Source organism: Protomyctophum parallelum (assembly GCF_964188405.1).
Source record: "Protomyctophum parallelum genome assembly, chromosome: 17".
Taxonomy (NCBI): Eukaryota; Metazoa; Chordata; class Actinopteri; order Myctophiformes; family Myctophidae; genus Protomyctophum; species Protomyctophum parallelum.
Window position 1 is genome coordinate 23,616,720 of NC_139719.1, and position 20,103 is coordinate 23,636,822.

General features: G+C 42.2%; 2 protein-coding genes across 2 annotated transcripts; both read left to right on the forward strand.

Moving 5' to 3' along the window:
- The first annotated feature begins 238 nt into the window (after positions 1-238).
- psmd11b (proteasome 26S subunit, non-ATPase 11b) lies at positions 239-12,767 on the forward strand. Its single transcript, XM_083786791.1, has 13 exons — positions 239-349; positions 1,883-1,984; positions 2,724-2,920; positions 4,488-4,545; positions 4,758-4,952; positions 6,712-6,856; positions 7,008-7,068; positions 7,672-7,734; positions 8,064-8,189; positions 9,079-9,114; positions 9,228-9,279; positions 9,397-9,539; positions 10,726-12,767. Exons 1-12 carry the CDS (start codon positions 259-261, stop codon positions 9,537-9,539), a joined length of 1,269 nt encoding a protein of 422 aa, XP_083642917.1. The 5' UTR covers positions 239-258; the 3' UTR covers positions 10,726-12,767.
- A 3,437-nt stretch (positions 12,768-16,204) lies between these two features.
- LOC310874660 (sodium/myo-inositol cotransporter-like) lies at positions 16,205-18,670 on the forward strand (the record flags this gene model as incomplete). The annotated part of the gene is made up of 2 exons (XM_083787521.1): positions 16,205-18,100; positions 18,623-18,670. 2 exons carry the CDS (start codon positions 16,205-16,207, stop codon positions 18,668-18,670), a joined length of 1,944 nt encoding a protein of 647 aa, XP_083643647.1.
- Between the last annotated feature and the right edge of the window lie 1,433 nt (positions 18,671-20,103).

Genomic DNA, 20,103 nt, shown 5'->3' on the forward strand with positions numbered 1-20,103 from the left:
ATTAATCAATTATCGACCGATCGTCATCGTTTCTTTAATGGCAATAATTCAATCAACACGCTGTGTAGTGTTGTAGTGGAGGCTGTTTCAGAGAATTAATGTTATTGAATTTAAACGAATGAGCCTTATTGAACGACGAGCCTATAACTACATTCCCCAGCATCCTCTTGTTCGGTGTCGGGGGGACGCAACGAGGTGACGGGCACTACGTAACGTGTTTTTTTTCCCCCACACACAGGCAGCATTTGAATAGGGAAGATGGCGGCTGCGGCAGTGGTTGAGTTTCAGAGAGCCCAGTCTCTCATTAGCACGGATAGCAACGCTTCTATCGACATCCTCCACTCCATAGGTAGGTGGTGAACGGTCGCACTGCACGTTGTTTGTTGTGAGCGCCGTGTGTGTGTGTTTGTGCCAGCCAGTGTGCGGACAGACAGCTAGCCCGTTAGCCCCGGTAAGAGCCGCCGGGTCGTTGCTGACTCACTGCTGAACGGTGGAATAGCGGCTAGCCTAGTTAGCATGGATGCTAACACAAGGCCTGACAATGACACGCCTGTTTGTAATATAACAGCGCCCGTGTCCTAAACTAACCCCGTCGTCCGTGCTCGTTCCGCTGTGTTATTAACGGCAATAATGTCGACATAATCACACAAAGCACCATGTACGCGAGCCCGTGTTTGTGTGTGTTGCACGGTAGCCCCTTTCGGGACCCTACGTAAAACTTTTTTGATATTTTGTTGAGTTTCACGTTGGGTCCCTGCTCGCTACTGTATTTTCGTATGGAAATTCCTAAATGCGGATGTGGAGATTCTCTCTAAAATAGGCCCCGCGGCATGTGACGCCATTATTTTCCTTGAGTTATTCTGAATTCGGTAACTTTAAGTAGCTATACATCCCGGTGCGAATATCTCCTGTGGCGCGGAAGCCGTTAAGTATTTTTAATCTTTGTTTGACCGATTTGGTCGCTTTATTTCTTCTTGTTTGTTTACCGTTTATTGTACCGCCTCCCGGTGTGCGGTTGGCTTGTGAGGCTACGTCCCTGCCTCTGATCTGCTGTGTCATAGCTATAGCGCCACTAGCTAGCCAGATAGGCGGTACAATGAGGTGTCAATAAACAAGAAGAATCCAAGCTTCCAAATCGGGCAAACATATATTAAAAATACTTAACGGCTTCCGCGCCACAGGAGATATTCGCAAAGGTATGTATGTGTACTTATACTTTACATATTCAGAAAGCCTCATACTGAAGAATATCGTCAAACAGCGCGGGGAGGCGTTTTAACATGTACACATGAGCCAGTAAATGTTTTAATCAGGTGGCATGGACGACGAGGAACAGGACCCAATGCACTGGGTCGAACAAATGTCAGAAACTTCAGTAGCATTTGGGTTCTGCTTGGAGGGCTAGTTGCACGGTAGCATCATGACGCTACTGTAGCTGACATGGCTAGCTTGTCAGAAGCTCTTGACTAATGACTTATCCCAGCACAATAACATAACATCCTCTCAGAAAGCGAAGTGACAGGACTAGGTGTATAGCTTGTTAAAGGCACCCCGGTGGGTGTAAAGGCGAGGGTCAACTCATCGAATGGGTGCTTTTTGTGGTCAAAACATTGTGACATTGTTATTGCAGGCTGCTTCTTGCTAACCACAGCATTCCACTGTGTTGCTGTCCTTAAATTGCCCTGTCACACTAGCCCACTAGCTGACTAGCTAAACATGATTCACACACACACACACACACACACACACACACACACACACACACACACACACTCCACTCCAAGTACGGAAGTGTGGAGACTTGAACCAGAGAACTATGACCACACTGAGTCACTGACTCTTGTCAGACCTAGTTAGTTACTTGTGCCATTTGCCTCAACAGTGAGGAGAGATGTTCAAGAGAATGATGAGGAAGCTGTCAGGGTTAAAGAACAGAGCATCCTGGAGCTGGGGACACTCTTGGCCAAGACAGGGCAGGCTGCAGGTAAGCAATGCAGTGTTTAATTGACCGGATTTACTCATGTCTTCAATTTCCAATGATTATATTGTTCGTATGAAGGTGATGTTGAACTTTGTAAAACGTTATGTTGTAAAACTACCTGTAGAAGATCTGCACTTTCCACACAACAGATTGCTTTAAGAGGATTTTATTTAACAGTGATGTTTTGAGGACAGGAGTCTAGAAGAACCTGTGTGAAATATAGAAGCAAATATGTTTATCATCCTTGATTCCTTATCAGTTGCTCCTTTGATTGTGAACAAGGATCATCATATTTTTAGTTTTGTACAATGAGACGGGTCTCAAAAGCACAGATTATGCCAGTATTAAAAAGCACTTTCCCCACCTCTTGCTTTATATATCCTCTGTCTACATTTTCGGGTATATAATTTGATACATTATGACACATAACACAAGCTACCGGCGGGATGTTCTATCAATTCAAAGGGTAATATATCATGTATAGAAGAACCATTTAATTTTCCAAATATATACATGTATGTATACATTGGCAGTCTGCTTTTTTATAATTTGTTATGTTAAAAGTATTTGAAACTTGTTTTGCCATGTAATGAGACATTACTCCCTCATGGAGCACATGTGAGTAGACAGTATTTGATCTTAAATCATGTCCATTATCAGTTGACTTCTACTAAAGTTCAACATGAATTTGAAGTTTAGATATGAACCTAATGTCATTTATTCTCGTTGCGTTGTCCTTCAGAACTGGGTGGTCTGCTCAAGTATGTCAGGCCATTCCTCATCTCCATCAGCAAGGCAAAGGCAGCCAGACTGGTCCGTATTCTGCTAGACCTCTTTCTGGATATGGAGGCAGCAACGGGGCAAGAAGTGGAGCTGTGTCTCGAGTGCATTGAGTGGGCCAAGGTCGAGAAGAGGACCTTCCTCAGACAGGCTCTAGAGGCAAGGAGATTTTGTTTCAAAACCTGGATGTAATTGTAGCCACACGGTGCACTGTACAATATTGGCTGTCTGAGAGGCTTGTCATTTAAAATGTAAACATGTTTCGGAGAAGATATTGGTAATAGAAAATGCAACCCTTACTGGGAAAGATTACTGCAGCAATTTTACGGGTTTAATAAATCACTGCTTTTACTTTATTTAAGTTCAGTTTGTCAGAACCCTACCCAAGTACCGGGTACAGTAGGGTACACACTATCTGCACATTCTGCAGTAGAGATGGCAGCATTAGGTGGAGTGAGAGTTTACGGTTGTAAATTTGCAACAGCTAGTAGCTACACTCAGTGAAACACTTGAAATCATACCAGAGGGCAGCTTTGTTCAGCTGCCAGCTAGACCTAAATGATATGTGTTTGGAGGGTAGTTGATAATTTGGGCATTTATTATATCAAATTTGTTGAAATGATAATTGCCACTATCTCACCTGTCATCTCTCAGACCATTTGCTAGCCCCTCTCGGAACCCTCCATAAAGCTTTTCTGAAAGTTTTATGTAGGTTTTATGTAGGGTCCCTGCTCATAACTATATTTTCGTATGGGAATTCTGGAACGTGGACATACATATTCTCTCTAAGATCGTATCTGCGGCGTTTGACGGCCTTTTTTTCTTTGAGTTATTCTGAATTCGTGAACTTTAAGTACCTATACATTCCGCTGCGAATATCTCCTGTGGCGCAGAAGCCGTTAAGTATTTTTAATCTTTGTTTGACCGATTTGGTCGCTTTATTTCTTCTTGTTTGTTTACCGTTTATTGTACCGCCTCCCGGTGTGCGGTTGGCTTGTGCCGGCTACGTCCCTGCCTCTGATCTGCTCTGTCATAGCTATAGCGAAACTAGCTAGCCAGATAGGCGGTACAATGAGGTGTCAATAAACAAGGAAGGAAGAGAAGAATCAAAGCGACCAAATCGGTCAAACAAAGATTAAAAATACTTAATGGCTTCCGCGCCACAGGAGATATTCGCAGCGGGTACTTATACTTCACAGATTCAGAAGCCCTCACACGAAAAAATGTCGTCAAAGAGCGCAGACAGGGCCCAGGCCGTAGCGTAACGGTCTGGGCACCGGACTGGTAATCCAGTCGCAGTGTGCCGCAGGTTCGACTCCCGGACCCGACACGGCCTTTACTGCATGTCATCCCCCCATCTCTCTCCCGTTTCCTGTCAGCCTACTGTCTGTCCCTTCAAAAATCAATAAAAGGCGTAAGCCGCAAAAAAATATCTTAAAAAAAAAAGAAAAAAAGAGTGCAGACAGGCCATAAACACGTTGTTTATGTTTTATGTATGTCTGCGTACCAGGTGGCATGGTACTGCTGGAACAGGACCCAATGGTCTGTGTCGTCAAAAAGTCAGAAACTTCAGTACCATTGGGTTCTGCTTGGAGGGCTAACCATTTGCCTGACCCAGCGGTGGACCTATCAATATATTGTTGGATAATCCATTAACACATGCCCGTCTGACTAGTTGGCTTAATCTCATGAGTGTCTAACACACATTCCTCTTTTCTCCCCTAAGGCTCGACTGATCTCACTCTATTTTGACACCAAAAGATACCAGGAGGCCTTGGCACTCGGTAAGTGACATCTCCAACTCTGGATACTATATAGGCAGTCTGTTTTCAACGTCACATCAGCATCTGTCTCCCACTGCAAAGGCCTGTACTTGAAACATTCATGCCATAGGCTGCAAAAGTCGCAACCGAGTGCTTTCATATGTTATTGCCACAGTTAACATGCGTGCAATGAAATTGGTCTTTGAAAACTCTCCTCCTACTGTACCTCCCAGAGTCCCAGCTCCTCATGGAGCTGAAGAAGATGGACGACAAAGCTCTGCTGGTAGAGGTGCAGTTGCTAGAGAGCAAGACGTACCATGCCCTCAGTAACCTGCCCAAGGCTCGCGCAGCCCTGACCTCCGCCAGGACCACCGCCAACGCAATCTACTGTCCCCCCAAGCTCCAGGCTGCTCTGGACATGCAGTCAGGTGAGACGCCTAAAAAGACTGCAATTGTGTGATTTAGTGATGTAAATAGGTTTTCAATGTAATGGGTCCCGGGACCCAGGGGTGCTCTTTTAGATGGGTCAGCTGTGCAGTGAACGTATTTTGTACACTGGAACAGAAGCTTGATTTCCAAATAATATTGTCACTCCTAAGTTCTCTGGGTTGTTTTAACATGTACAGTAGCTTTAAGACCCTGACAGATAGAAAGTGTCAATGATGCATGTCATATAAGACTACTTACTCAACATAATTGCACCACAATCATTAAGTATTAATAATTTGAAATGCACTGACCTGAATGGAACAAGGGACATACCATAACACATGGTCGTCTGTCATGAATAGAACGATATTAACCACGTGGCAAATGGAATGAAGCACTGTAGATAGACACTGTCCTGCATGTAAGCTACTGTACATGTGAAGGCAGCCTGCCAGTGATCATTCGTTTGAAGTGAGTCATGTAGAAAATACTTCCAAGTATTCAACTTTTCCGGTTGACATGAGATGAGCACAACTGCGTCCCATCCGCAACTGCGTTCCCATTTCACTGAACTTTTCTGTCCTGCGGCTCCCTAGCCTGGCATTACCTGAATGATCAAGTCGGATCACTTGCACGTCACCCACGATATGGTGGAGAACGTGTGAGTAATCCCACATTGATTAATTGAAATATTTATTAACAGTTTGCAGAATTACTGTACAGTTCAAGCACAACTCAATACAAAGACTGTTAACTGTGAGTGGACGACCCAATAAAGCATTACACTTGTTTACAAGAGGGTCCATCTTGTTCAATTCATCAAAACATTTAGAGACGTACAAATAGACACTTCTATATAGTCAAAGAACAGAACAGGAATTCATCATCACGTGATCGTGATCAGTGGTTATGCCAAGCTAGCAGCACCCTAACTGCTCACTCGCCTCATTACAAATTATGTACTAAACGAGGTGTGAAAAGTCCAGAATCATGTACAGTAGCAAGCAGCTTATGAAGCCTAAAGTATGAGAAGCTTCACGGTTTACATTGGTTCCTCATGTCAGCTTCAAAACGGCGGTACCAGTAGTACTGATGTTTATTTGCTTAGGCCTCACTCACACCTAAGACACACTTGTGTCCTGTGTCTTCTGTGTGTCATCATGGCCGCCTCAATGCATTTCCAATGGGAGTCACATGGTTTCATGACACAACCTTGTTGCATGGCTGTCTTCTTCTTGAGATATTTGGCATGCATACTGTAGTGAGGTTTTGTCCATATCGTTCAGTCCCACTGTGCACTCCCCTCCCTGGGCTGTGTGTTTTCTTGCCGGAAACCCTAGAGCAGTGGTTCCCAAACATCTTTGCCCGTGACCCAAAAGAGAGATTAGACTTTTGTTTGTCCAGGACCCAAACTAGTGAAAAATAGAAGATCTACAAGCAAATCGTCTATATTCACTAAACATAAATTTTCTAATTTATGGAATTTCTTAGATTTTTCTTGTATTTCTTCCTGAAATGACTGAAACAAATAATTGAGTTTTGTTTTCAATTAATGATTTTCATTTTTTGTTTTTGTAAATGTTTTGTAAAGAATATTATAAAAATGTGCCTGTGACCCACAAATGGGTCCCCGCCCCCTAGACTGTTTATACTTCTGGACCTGGAGGTGAACCTGTCAGCAATGTTGATTCATTCCTCTCTAATGTTCTGCTGCACCTCAGTATCCTCTAATGTCTTCTGTGCTCCTGCTGTTTGCAGGGATCTGCCACGCAGCGGAAGAGAAGGACTGGAAAACGGCCTATTCCTACTTCTTTGAGGCGTTCGAGGGCTATGACTCGGTTGACCATCCCAAGGCCATCACGTCGCTCAAATACATGCTACTCTGCAAGATCGTGCTCAACTTGTAAGTGGCCTTCTGAGTTTAGTGGATTAACTCGTGTCAGTCTCGTTTAAGTTGCCTACATATTTGGGGCACACGTGTTTGCTCTTGTAACATAACCTTTAGGTTTGAGTGCAAGTGTCCTTTCTCTGACTTGGCTTGTGTTGTGTTACAGACCAGAGGAAGTACAATCCCTGATCAGTGGTAAACTAGCTCTGCGGCACACTGGCCGACAGGTATGGACTTGTTAGAACTCTGATCTATATGAAATCGTATATCAAAGTGAAAGTCATTAAAATGTTTGAATTTGTTTGATATGATATAGTACTTTGTCAGTTTGCACTGAAATTTGTTTTGCGACCCAGCAGCCCTGTATGCAACACTTATACAAATACACACATTTGACATGACACAAAACGGTAAAGAAAATACAATTACATACATAGAAACATAAGAGCAATGTCCACAGCTCAGTCTAGTCCTGGCCAAAATCCTGATAAAGACCTTCAGTCTGGCCTTATTGTATATCTCCTTCCTGAAGGCAGCAACCTACAGTATAGTCCCCATACAAAACATGGCTAGTATTAGAGGTGATTTTCCTTCTTAACCTTAGGATGCTGTTATCATACGTGGATGTATAGAGCTTCTGAAGTGGTTGTCCAACAATCTTTGAACAAATGTTTAGTCGTTGCAGCAGTTGTGACTTTAAGGCTTTTTTTTCCTTTTTAGTTCTTCAACTATCCCAAGGCAAAAGTCCTTCTTTATTTCTTGATTTTCCCCTAATTGTATTTGTCAATAACATGGTCACTTTCAGTGCTAACTTTTCCTCCTATCTCCAGACAGAGGCAATGAAAAGTGTCGCGCAAGCCTGCAAGAACAGATCATTAGCAGACTTTGAAAAGGTAAGAGCCTCGTTTTCAGTCAAATGTGATTCATATTAATGGCTTATTGGCTTTGCATGCTGGCTCCATTTAGCCCACGTGCTCGCATTTTCTCTCCCCTCTGATGGGGCATAAGTTCAGTTTAAGCTGATGTGACCTTTTTGTGCTGCCATGATGCCATCCTTTTATTTCCACTGGGAAGGTTAGCTTCATGGGTTCAAACCACAGCGATCATAAATGGATGTTCCAGTCATTTCTAACATGGAATAGGCTATATGCTGTTTTCCAAACCAAATTGTCTCTATGATACTATTGGTTGGTATTGACATGTGTGTGCTTGTGTCTCCCAGGCCCTAACGGAGTATAGAGCAGAGTTGAAGGATGACCCCATCATCAAAACACACCTCGTCACGCTGTACGACAACCTGCTGGAACAGAATCTTATCAGGGTCATTGAACCCTTCTCCAGAGTCCAGGTAAGGAGCTGCCTCTCAGTGCTAACGTGCACTGAGAGGCAATGCTGCATCATAACATTTAAACAATGATCTGTTTACACTGAAAAGAAGTCACTGTTTATTGCTTAAGACTAGTAATTAATTGAAAAATAACTAATATAAATAATGTTCATTAAAATAATATATTGGGTCCGGGCCGGCCTAGTGGTCTGGGCACTGCTAATCCAGCCTGACGGCGTGTCGCGGGTTAGAGTCCCGACAACCTTTGCGGCGTGTCACTCCCCATCTCTCTCCCCCCATTTCCTGTCAGCTTACTGAAACAAGCTCCTCGCCACTCGCCCTACACACTTCCACTCGGTTTGAGCATAGATCTATAGACTGCACTGGATGGGAGGGGAATCCCAGTGCCATCTCTATTATTTATATATATCTATGCCCAAACCGAGTGGAAGTGTGTAGGGCGAGTGGCGAGGAGCTCGTTTCAAAAAGGGCCTGTCAAATTAGGCAGAAAGTGCACAAAATATCTTAAAAATAAATAATAAATAAGTGTAACTCATAAGCAGTGTGACACACCTTTTCAAAGCGAGTTCTCAGACTATTTAAAACCTTATATCAAGTACTAGTTATATTCTAATATGGTATTGGTATTGTTAACACACAGTTTCTCCCATTGCCACCAAAATATCTCATAACACAAAGCCCATTGCTCAAGATTCCTTGAGTGAGACATTGAACCTCAAATCAATTTAGAAGTTGACAGCCTTTACCAGAGGCATCAGTGGACGCAGTTTTAGATTTATTTTTGTTTGCGTAACCAATACCTAAATAGAAATGTGCTGAACCAGCAGAGTTCATAATTCTAAAATGCCACGCAATGTGCAGTGTCTAATTTCCCCACTTTCTCTTTCAGATTGAACACATATCAATTATCATCAAACTGTCAAAGGTACAACATTCTTAATCTTCTCTGTTGTTGTGTTTGGTATTTGATTCTACAAATATTAATATACAATCGTGCATATACAATGCATTTAATCAGGTACTGTGTTTGGATTTCAGGGGGACGTGGAAAGGAAATTGTCACAGATGATCCTGGATAAGAAGTTCCATGGTTAGTGTAATTGTCTGCTCCCTAATAGAGTTCCTGTATTGTATATATTTCAGATTTTTTCACTCCAGACATAGATTTACCTCAACATTTCAAACAATCTCAAATGACACTTGATAGGGATCCTGGACCAAGGTGAGGGTGTCTTGATCATATTTGACGAGCCTCCTGTGGACAAGACTTACGAAGCAGCTCTGGAGACGATTCAGAACATGAGCAAAGTGGTGGATTCGCTCTACAACAAAGCCAAGAAACTAACATAGGTATGACTATCACACGAAGCACCTTCACCCAAACACATTATGTATTCATGTGAACATTGCATACAAGGCTTCTCAAATAACAGCCTGTGTGGCTGTTCACCAACCGTGACCATTGGTTCATGAGTTGGGGGGGCTGTGGAAAAAAAGCTTGTTTTGACCAGAAACAGTCTGGGTGCAACCACTCCTATAGACGGCTATGTGTGTCCCTTGGTCTGTCTGTCCAAGCATGAAAATAGCATTATAGCGTTTGTTCACCACCAAGTGTCACTGTTAGCCTAACACACAGACACACACAGGCCAGGGAGGAGGGCTGTCACAAAGATGCAAAGTTTTATTATACTATATCTCTGATTGACCTTTATGCCACTTAAATGGTATAAGACTTTCTCCAGATAATATTATACGTTGCCAGCTTGTAGATCTGTTCTTTTTGCTCACACAAACATCCAAATTACCCTCCTCACTTTTTTATTTGGCACTGCCAGTTTAGCTACACGGACAATGCACAAGTTGGTCCCTAAACTAATTTGACAAGTATAATATGAAACTGGTTTAGATTTTCCGAAACGAATTCTTTCTGGTATACGGTATGTTGTCATATATTGTGGAAAGACAGGAGAAGACAAAAAATATATTCTGAACAGAACTAGTATATTTGACTAGGACCTTCAAATGCAGTAATTTTCGAACTGAAGGCAAATTGGAAAATAAGATTGAAGAAACTATTGTATATGTGTACTGTCACTTTAGTGTAATTTTGTTTACCCGGGCAGCGCTGGTTGGCAGGTATCAATACACTTTTCCGACATGTTTGTGCCAGCATGGGTGATTAGATTTATTTCTTCGCCTCATGTCTTGAGTGTTTAAACATGACGTCATGGGTCGCTATGCTCGATAACAGGCTTGATAAGCCCAAATACCTATTGATACCGGGTACTCAATAAGGTTTTTCGGGTATCGAGCTCATCCCTATTTCAAACTCTCAATAATTTAGACCCCCTGGAGCCTGTTTATATTAATTATTTTAATTTAGGTGTTACCTTGGCTTGTAGTGGATTCTTTTCTCCAGAAGTCTTGTTCTCCTTTTAAATCATGTGACTTAACCAAAGAAATATGTCATACATCCCAGTGCTCAAATCTGCCTTATTCCCTCAACACGCCTACTGTCTTTTTGTTTCGTCCACAGAACAAATGGTGAGCACAGCAGTGCCATGGAGGAAATGTGTGTGTGTGAGACCAACGTGTGTAACATTTTAAGATGGGGACAAGAGAGAACCACAAGTAAAAAGTCCCACAAACTGCAACAAACCGGATACCAATTTCCCCCCATGAAAGCCCCTCCCCCTTCTTTCTCTCAATGGACAGCTTCATCACTTATCATCTTGTCTCTTATTTCCCCTCACTTTTCTTTTTTGATATCCATCAGGATTCTGTGTAACACTCAGCGGCCAGAGCAGGCCATCAGGGAATATTGTACAACCTTAATAAAAAAAAACAACAACAAGTGAAAGTATACATATGTTTCTATTGCCTCTAGAATACATGCCGGGGCTTACAAAGCCTTAAAGCTGACTTCACTGCAACCTCAAAGGTTCACCGCTAACCTCTGGAGATCCAGACTCTGCCATAGACGCAGGCACGAGGCTCGCTAACTCCACCTCCGGTTCATACCTTTCAGAAGCACATGGTTCAGTTAGACCTTTTCTTTTTTTTTTCTTTTTTTGTCAGGTGGGGTAACATAACTCATTGGGATACTCTGGAAATGCAATTGTTGGTCAAAGAGCTCCCTCTAGCTCTCAATGTAAATGTTCACCATATCGATGCCAACCGTCAGTCCTCATTGTATTTCAAACGGCTGTCAAATTCACTTTTATTTGGTGCGCGTTTCCGTTTGTACATTTAACAATAACATTTGATTGCCCTTCTTTTCCCCCCCTGGCCCCAATGTCTCATGTAAGAACATAGAGCAAATTGGATGGCATGTCACACCACTAGTGCCCCAGCTCTGCTTTGTTTGCCCTTCAGTTTGCCTCTGTATTTGGGTGCAATATAATTTGGGGGTGTGTAAGTGGAACTCATTGCCTCTGAGCCTCTGTCTTATTCCCAAGTGAGCAATTATCCAAGGTTAGTTTCTAGCACTAGTGTGGTATGCTAGTAACCAAACAATTTGTATGGTTGGATTTTTCTTTTTTTCATTTATAAAGTCATTTTCAAAATAAATATTTTGTATTTTAAAGCTTTTTGTCTTGGCTCTTGCAAAAATCAAAGCAGAAAGACTAGTTGAGGTGATCTGGTGTAGAAACTGGTTATTTCTCTCTGGAGTTTTGGACTTTGGAGATGTGTTTTGAGTTGTCCATGTTCGGATCTTAGGAGAGGACAAAAATATACAGTATGGTAAAGGGGAGGTAATGTGCCTGTTTACTGAAGGAAGGTCATGTAAGCAGTAAGGAAGATTTCTATCTACAAATCACCGTTGGTGTGTGAACGTCTTGAACAAAAAACGAAATTGAGTTGAGGTGTTCCTGATGAGCTTAACTGAAGCACCGGTCTCCCTAGGTGAAAAGGGCATTTAATTGGTTTAAGGTATTTAAGTTGTTTAGTATACATGGGTCATTGTAAGCCTGTGACGATACCATCTCAACATGCTTTTTAGAGAACCACATGCTGTTTTCTGATCATTCAGATAGTTTCACTGTCCGTATCTACTTTTATTGTCTGCTGCTCAGACAAGTGCCATACATTGCAGACACTTGATTTCTCCTCAGAGAATCGTGATGTATTAATGCCAAATTTATGCTCTGTTGTACAACGGTGTTGCCTGCTGAAAATAGATCTACAAGCTCGCGACATGCGATCTTGTAAAGCTGCTATTTTCGGTGCACTGTTTCTGTTGTATGGTAATGTATAAATGAGGCTTGAAGAAGCACAGTCTCGTATCACTTTCACGTAACCAAACCAAGGTGTACGGTGAGTGAACACCTCCCCCAAACCAAGGTGTACAGTGAGTGAACACCTCCCCCAAAACAAGGTGTACAGTGAGTGAACACCTCCCCTGCCAGTTTTCAGAGGTGGACCTTTTGGGGGGAATGTAAATTTCCCAAATTTGCAGTTTGGAAACCTCCAAATCCCTCTGCCATCAAGAGAAGTGTGTTGGAGGCCCTGTTTGATATTTGTGTTTACAGCCTCTTTTTACTGTTCTTGTGTTAAAATAAAGACTGATACCCTTGACACCTCAGATTCAATCTTTACTGTCATTCTCACAATCTCACAATCTATGTTTGTAATATAGCCCCCCCCCCTTGGACGGTTACAGAAAACGGAATATAGTTGCTTGTTTTTGGATTTCTAAACACACGAGTATCAAATGTACAATGGTTCTTGATGACCAACAGTTAACGAGTAAAGCTATCTGATGTTCAGATGAGTTCAAATAAAACGTTTTTCCAAGTTTCTTGTCGTTGGAATGCTCTTTGAAAATGATTTAACATAATTATTTAAAGTATAAATGGATGCCTATTGCCTACTGCCATATTTGTCATTGTAGAGAAACGGCCATCTCAATCTGGCCCGTAATGTCAAAGGAAAACAAAACGTGTGACTCACTCGAACAAACTCAGGTGTTTTTTGTTTTGTTCAAACAGCATGGTTGTCTTTGCTTTGCATGTGCAATTGTTTTTTTTTCTAAGCCAGAGGCTGCAGGTAGGTTTAGGATTTAGGTATGGTTAATGATTTTAATATTTATTAATCATATGATTTTGAGGTTTTTCGCACGTAGACATAAACAACGGACTCAGACAGATTTACATAGACAACTACATACTCAAATTGATAACATAATCATACACATAAGAGACTTAAAGTTGTTTTCAAGTGGGAAGATCTTGTGAAATGGGTGAACAGCACCCTTATGTGTGCAAGTGGGGGTGGGCTGTCCGTACGGTACAAACAGTCGGAGGAAAGATCATGAAGCGATCAGAATCAACTACTCTCTTCCTCCATAGCCTATAATCCAAAAGAGGGGACCAAGTAAACGTCTGCCTTATTTTGCATTTCATATTTAAGCCTCTCCAAGAGTAACAGTGGCATTATTTGGGCCATCCACATAATGTTCAGTTGGGAAGTCATCTGTTTTCCATAAAATTAGAATACTTTTCTTTGCTAAAAAACTAAAATAATTATTTCCTGTGAGCAGAACTCATCATTACATATACGAGAGGAGACTTCCTCAATTTTTAACTTAAATATATTTTCAATTAGGGCATGAATTGTTAATCTTGGAACAAAACCGGAACATGAGGGTAAGTGCCCACATGTTGGTTTGCATCTACTGTATTACATAAAGGAGAGTACTCCCTAGACATTGGTGGTGGTTAATGGTTTTACGGTTAGGTTAGGGCACGGGTGGGAAACTTTGAAGATGGAGAGGGCCACACTCACTCACACTCAGAGGGCCAACATACTGTTGTAGCAAAAATAGCCGATCTACAAGCTCAAAACGTGTCGATGCGTTTTGAGCTTGTACATCGGCTATTATTGCTAGATTTGAATTGAAAGCCAAAATTGTTTTTTTTGTTGCAATTTTTGAATTGGAATCGTGAAAAGTAAAAAAATATAATTAATTTCAAATGCATTTAGTTATACTTATGTTAACTTTATAAACTTAAATGCAAATACATTGGACAAAAAACCAGCTGAAATCAATCAGTTTTTAGTATTCCGATTCCTGCGGGCCGCATTAAGTGAAGGTGGGGGCCACATGTGGCCCCCGGGACACCAGTTGCCCATGTATGGGTTAGGGTACGTATAGGTTCTAGAAATCTACCGGTAGTTTGTATTTTTTGAGTAGGCCTATGGGTATTGCCTATTTTTGGATTATGACTTTCACTCCACCTCATTTCAAAGACATATTGTACTTTTCACTCCACATTTCGAAGGAAGGGGAAAAGTATTATGAATTAACCTTTCACGCCCTATTTCAAATAACAGTCATAGCCTAGTGAAAATAACAAACAAACAAAAAAAGTTTACAACGCAACGCATTGCAATGACAATGTGTTGTGAGCAGCATTGGGTGTAACGACGCTATTATAGTAACGGCGTTATATAACCAGACTACTTTTATTGGTAACGTTTGGTAATCATTTTGTTGACAAGATTTAAAAATAATAAAGCCCCGACTGCCCTGAGTCTATTTCCCGTTCCTTCTGTGTGATTTATCCTCCCAAGTTCCAATGCATAATGCGTATAGTATATACTATACATTGTCATATTGTGATATTGTCATGTTTCATATTGTCATGTTTCATATTGTCATATTGAGTAAAAATGAGAAAAAGGCCGCACACTCGTAGCCACGATGCTGTATATTTATTATTATCCAACGTTTCGACCTTTCGGCCTTCTTCAGGGAAACGTTTTCATTTCCCTGAAGAAGGCCGAAAGGTCGAAACGTTAAATATACAGCATCGATTCGTGGCTACGAGTGTGCGGCCTTTTTCAAATTTTTACTTAGTTACCGCCTTAGGCCAGCACCTCACCAACACTGGTGTGCGCCCTTTCCTGTTTTGTCTACCTCCTCATATTGTCATGTTTCATATTGTCATATTGTCATGTAACAGCAGTTAAAGTTTCACTCTTTTACTCAGAGATCATTTTATCTAATATGCAATATTTTCAGGCAAAGGACCTACACATGTCTGCTATCAAAAACCACTTCAAGTTTTTCAATTGATGAAACAGGTCGGGAGTTATTAAACCGAAAGTGGATGCTTTTCCAGTGTTACATTTGCTGCGCATATGGGATTCATTGTAACGGCATGCGCCATAAATGTAACGCAAAACAATGCCATTAAACATATCGTTTTCAGCTTAAATCAATTATATTTCTTTGAAGCAACTCTATGGATGTAATAAGAAAATGTATCAAACATGAGGGAATATATTACTGGGTGTACCAGTTTGGGCATTTGAGTCAGTTCAATGGGAAAATACATTGATTACACAAAAAAGTTTGATTGATTGAGTTGTACAATGTTATACAACCCTAAGCTGATTTAGAATACACTGTAATTAAAAGACAGCTGACTGAACATATAATAATATTGGCCAATATGTCAAATATGTAAATATTCCATATAATGTTATGATATGACATGGCGTGTGTTACAATTGAACCACTTTGAAAGTCCTTCTTTGGCATTGCAGACTAGAACTAGCGTGCATAGTGTCTAAAAACGATGCAAACTAATGAAGAACATAAGCAATGTAGACATCCATGTCGATTTTAGCTCATCAACATCAAAGAAAAGATTTGTAGACCACAGATACTCGAGGTGAAAATGTTTACGCATTTTGAGAAAAGCCAGTTTTTTGTTAATAGTTCCCAGTAGGATGAAGGAAAACACTTGAAACTTCCTGGGCACGTAGAGTACGTTGTTGTACATATACTGACGTGATGACGTCATGATGGAGTCGACCAATCAAGAGAAAATGTGCATGTTACAACCATGACGCGTTACAACCCTACATATTATATGCCCATATGACATGCACATGACATATGACACACATCACATTCATGCCAGCTATGTCACTTATCTGAAATATTGAGACATTTAGGTAATACTTAGCAGAGCGTTTCCTTAACGTAGGCTAATCTGTAAAAGATGGCTCCTGCGATGGAGGCAGCTGACATTGCCGTCGTAGCACTTTATTTTGTCCTGGTGTTAGGCATCGGGATTTTTGCCACGTGGAAGACCAATCGCAGCACCGTAAGTGGCTACTTCCTGGCTGGGCGCTCTATGACATGGTTAGTCATTGGAGCATCACTTTTTGTCAGCAACATCGGCAGTGAACATTTCATAGGCTTGGCTGGATCAGGAGCTGCGAGTGGCTTCGCTGCGGGAGCATTCGAGTTCAACGCACTTTTCCTGCTCCAGCTACTGGGCTGGGTGTTCATCCCTGTGTACATCCACTCAGGGGTCTACACCATGCCGGAGTATCTGTCCAAGCGCTTTGGAGGCAACAGGCTGAGGGTTTACTTTGCTGTCTTGTCTTTATTGCTCTACATGCTCACCAAACTCTCTGTAAACTTGTATTCTGGAGCTCTGTTCATTCAGGAGTCACTGGGTTGGAACCTCTATCTGTCCATTGTCTTTCTGATTGGTATGACTGCACTGCTCACAGTAACCGGAGGACTCGTGGCAGTGATGTACACAGATACTCTTCAGGCAGTGTTGATGATTGGTGGAGCCCTCAGCTTGATGGCGATCAGCCTGGTTAAGGTGGGTGGGCTGGAGGGTGTTCGGACAAAGTACATGCAGGCCGTCCCCAATGTGTCTGCTATCTTGACCAGTGGCAACTTTACTTATGCTCACTCCTGCCGCATCGAGCCCAAGCCTAATGCTCTGCACATGCTTCGTGGACCTCTAGACGGAGACATGCCTTGGCCAGGGTTCCTTCTTGGCCAAACCCCGGCTTCCATCTGGTACTGGTGTGCTGACCAGATCATTGTCCAGAGAGTACTCGCAGCGAAGAACATTGCTCATGCCAAGGGTTCCACACTCATGGCCGGGTTACTTAAAGTCCTGCCCATGTTTATAATTGTCATCCCAGGTATGATTTCCCGGATCCTGTTTGCAGATGAGATTGCCTGCATTGGGCCAGAGCACTGCTTGGCAGTGTGCGGTTCTCGGGCCGGCTGTTCTAACATCGCCTATCCACGTCTGGTCATGTCTGTGATGCCTGTGGGCCTGAGGGGTCTGATGATGGCAGTCATGATTGCCGCCCTGATGAGTGATTTAGACTCCATCTTCAACAGCGCCAGCACCATATTCACCCTGGACATTTACCAGAGTGCTCGAAAAGACGTGTCCCAGAGGGAACTACTGGTCGTGGGCCGACTGTTTGTGGTGTTCATGGTGGCCATTAGCATCGCCTGGCTCCCTGTCGTCGTTGAAATGCAGGGCGGGCAGATGTACCTCTACATACAGGAAGTAGCTGGCTACCTGACTCCACCTATCGCTGCCCTCTTCCTACTGGGCGTGTTGTGGAAACGCTGTAACGAAACGGGTGCATTCTGGGGCGGCATGACAGGCTTCACACTCGGTACACTGCGTCTGATCCTGGCCTTTATCTACCGTGAGCCTCTCTGCGATCAACAAGATGATCGGCCTTCCTTCATTGCAGACGTCCATTACATGTATGTGGCAGCAGGGTTGTTTTGGGTGTCAGGGATTGTCACTGTGGTGGTCAGTCTCTGCACCCCCCCACCAGATGAGGAGCAGGTTCGCACCACTACCTTGTGGGGGCTGCGCAACATCGACAAGGCTCCGCTAATGGATCAAGGTGACATCGAGAAGAGCAAACGTAATGAAAGCCACCATAGCACAGAGACAACCCTGGCAAACACCCCTGGAGAACAGATTGGTAATTCGAAGGCAGAGCTGATCAGGGATGAGGAAGGAAAGCGCGGCATGGGTCCGAGTCTGATCAATTGGTTTTGTGGACACAAGGAGGGAGCACAGACCACCACGCCAAAGGGAAGCAAGGAGGATGAGAGGGTTATTATGGAGATGCTGTATGAGCCTCCCAGAATTAGACTGCTGCTAAATGTCGGCCTGCTACTTGTCTGCTCATTGGGCATCTTCATGTATGTTTACTTCTCACTATAGTTTTGTTCAACACTAAACTGATGGGAAGATTGAAAAATCACACTTGTGTGAATTTATGATAGCGGACATTTTACATTGCTACACGTTTTCCCTTCAATGTCAATGGCGTTTAATGTTTTGATGTTTAATTTACGTCATATTTAGCGGAATTATCAGCTCTTATCATCATACATCATCATCTCATACTGGCCAAACGGAATGCCTATGGCCTGTGATTGGTTAGCGGACATTTGACCGGAATTCTCTTACCGTGGTCAATGGCAAATCTTGAGACGTATGGGGACAAAAACTGTTTATAGAAGGGGCTAGCGCCCCTTAAAAATGGATAAAAACCAAGAATGACTCAGACATAATTGCCAGCTGCAGCAGGCTCTCGTTTATGAACAGCTATAATCGGTTTGTGTGCCTCAGTCCCTTAGCAAGCAGCTGGCAAAAACATCATCCGCTAGGCTGGCCTAACAGTCTGGACGCGTACCGTACCACACATTGGCCTATACTGTATAAGGCTCTAATGCAGCCTGCCATCTTTACTGTGTCTCTCCCCATTTCCCTCTTTCCTCCATCTTCACTTGAGCTATCAATAAAGGCAGAAAAGCCAAAAAACTAATCTTTAAAACAATTACCAGTGTACAAATATGAAACAGGCTGTATTAATACATAGACCGATCCGGAAATGCCAAAAGCCTGAAGCCTGTAGGCATTTTTGAGGAAAAGTACTTAATGTGTTGTTTCTATATGATTTTGATGTGCTGAATCCATTTCTGCCATATGCCGAGTGATACGGGTCACCGTGTGGTCAGAAATTGAGTAATTAACATAGTAACAAAACTGGAAACGGCTATAATTCTCATAAATAATTATTCTAAAATCATGAAATGTATCTTTCAACACATTTTTGTAATACTGGGCCAAAACTAATAAATAACAATAACAACAATTGACAAATCTCGATCAAATGCGATACTTTGCAGTACTTTATTTGATGTTTCTGTATGATGAATCAATTTCTGTTTTAAAGGTGTGGAAGTTTAGTAATTAAAAAGTAATCTTCCATCCCATATGTTCAGGGGGTGGCATAACTGGGTGCTGCAAGTGGGCCTGTCGCCAGACCAATGACTGGAAGTGTGAACGCTGAATGTGGAAGTAGAGAGAATCCCTGGTTGGTGGTAGTCTCTCTATTGTCATGCCCTTGATGAACATGCTAGATCGAACTTCGTTGATGTTGTCAGCATTCATCGCACCATACAATCGGCAGAAAAAATACTTCTGCGTCCTGAATGGTGTGATCACTTAGTGCAGGACCTTCACCAAGCCCTTTAAGCATCTAGATGGCTATACTTTACAAACACATCACAGTATTTCTTCTTTGTATGGCCTGCAATGTAGGATGTTGAGTCACTCCCAGTCAAAGCATGGAAACCTAGAATGAATAAAGAGGATGGTGCACGGAGGCGCGGCCTAGGCTCCTTGGGAGGTTTGCACATGTGCAGTGTAAACAGGAACTGCGATGATGGAGTGTTCCAGCAGAGGTGCTAGCATAGAGTATTAAGGTGTATGAGAGTTGCTGACCCGGAACTGAAATAATAAAAATGATATCACAAAAAGAGAATAGTACAAAGTAGATTTTGGTTTTATTTTAAAAAGTATATAAATGTCATAACTGTGGAAAAAATGTTGTGTATAACAGACTGAAAGATAAAGGACAAGTACATTCACTAAATGTTAATGTTTTTGTATATTTTCTTTTGTGGATTTTCCATGTTCTTTATTATGTGTCAAACTTTTATTTTTGTGAAATGACAAAGGAACATGAATACTGTTCATTCAAGTGCTGTGGATGATACAAAACATTTGAAAAGGGAAGGGTGGCTGCTGTTTAATTCTCAACTGTT

Bases quoted from the DNA above. Each gene is read 5' to 3' on its own strand.
- psmd11b (XM_083786791.1), top strand. From the start codon at position 259: ATGGCGGCTGCGGCAGTGGTTGAGTTTCAGAGAGCCCAGTCTCTCATT. The intron at 1,985-2,723 runs GTAAGCAATGCA...GTTGTCCTTCAG, and splicing joins CAAGACAGGGCAGGCTGCAG to AACTGGGTGGTCTGCTCAAG. The intron at 2,921-4,487 runs GCAAGGAGATTT...TTCTCCCCTAAG, and splicing joins TCCTCAGACAGGCTCTAGAG to GCTCGACTGATCTCACTCTA.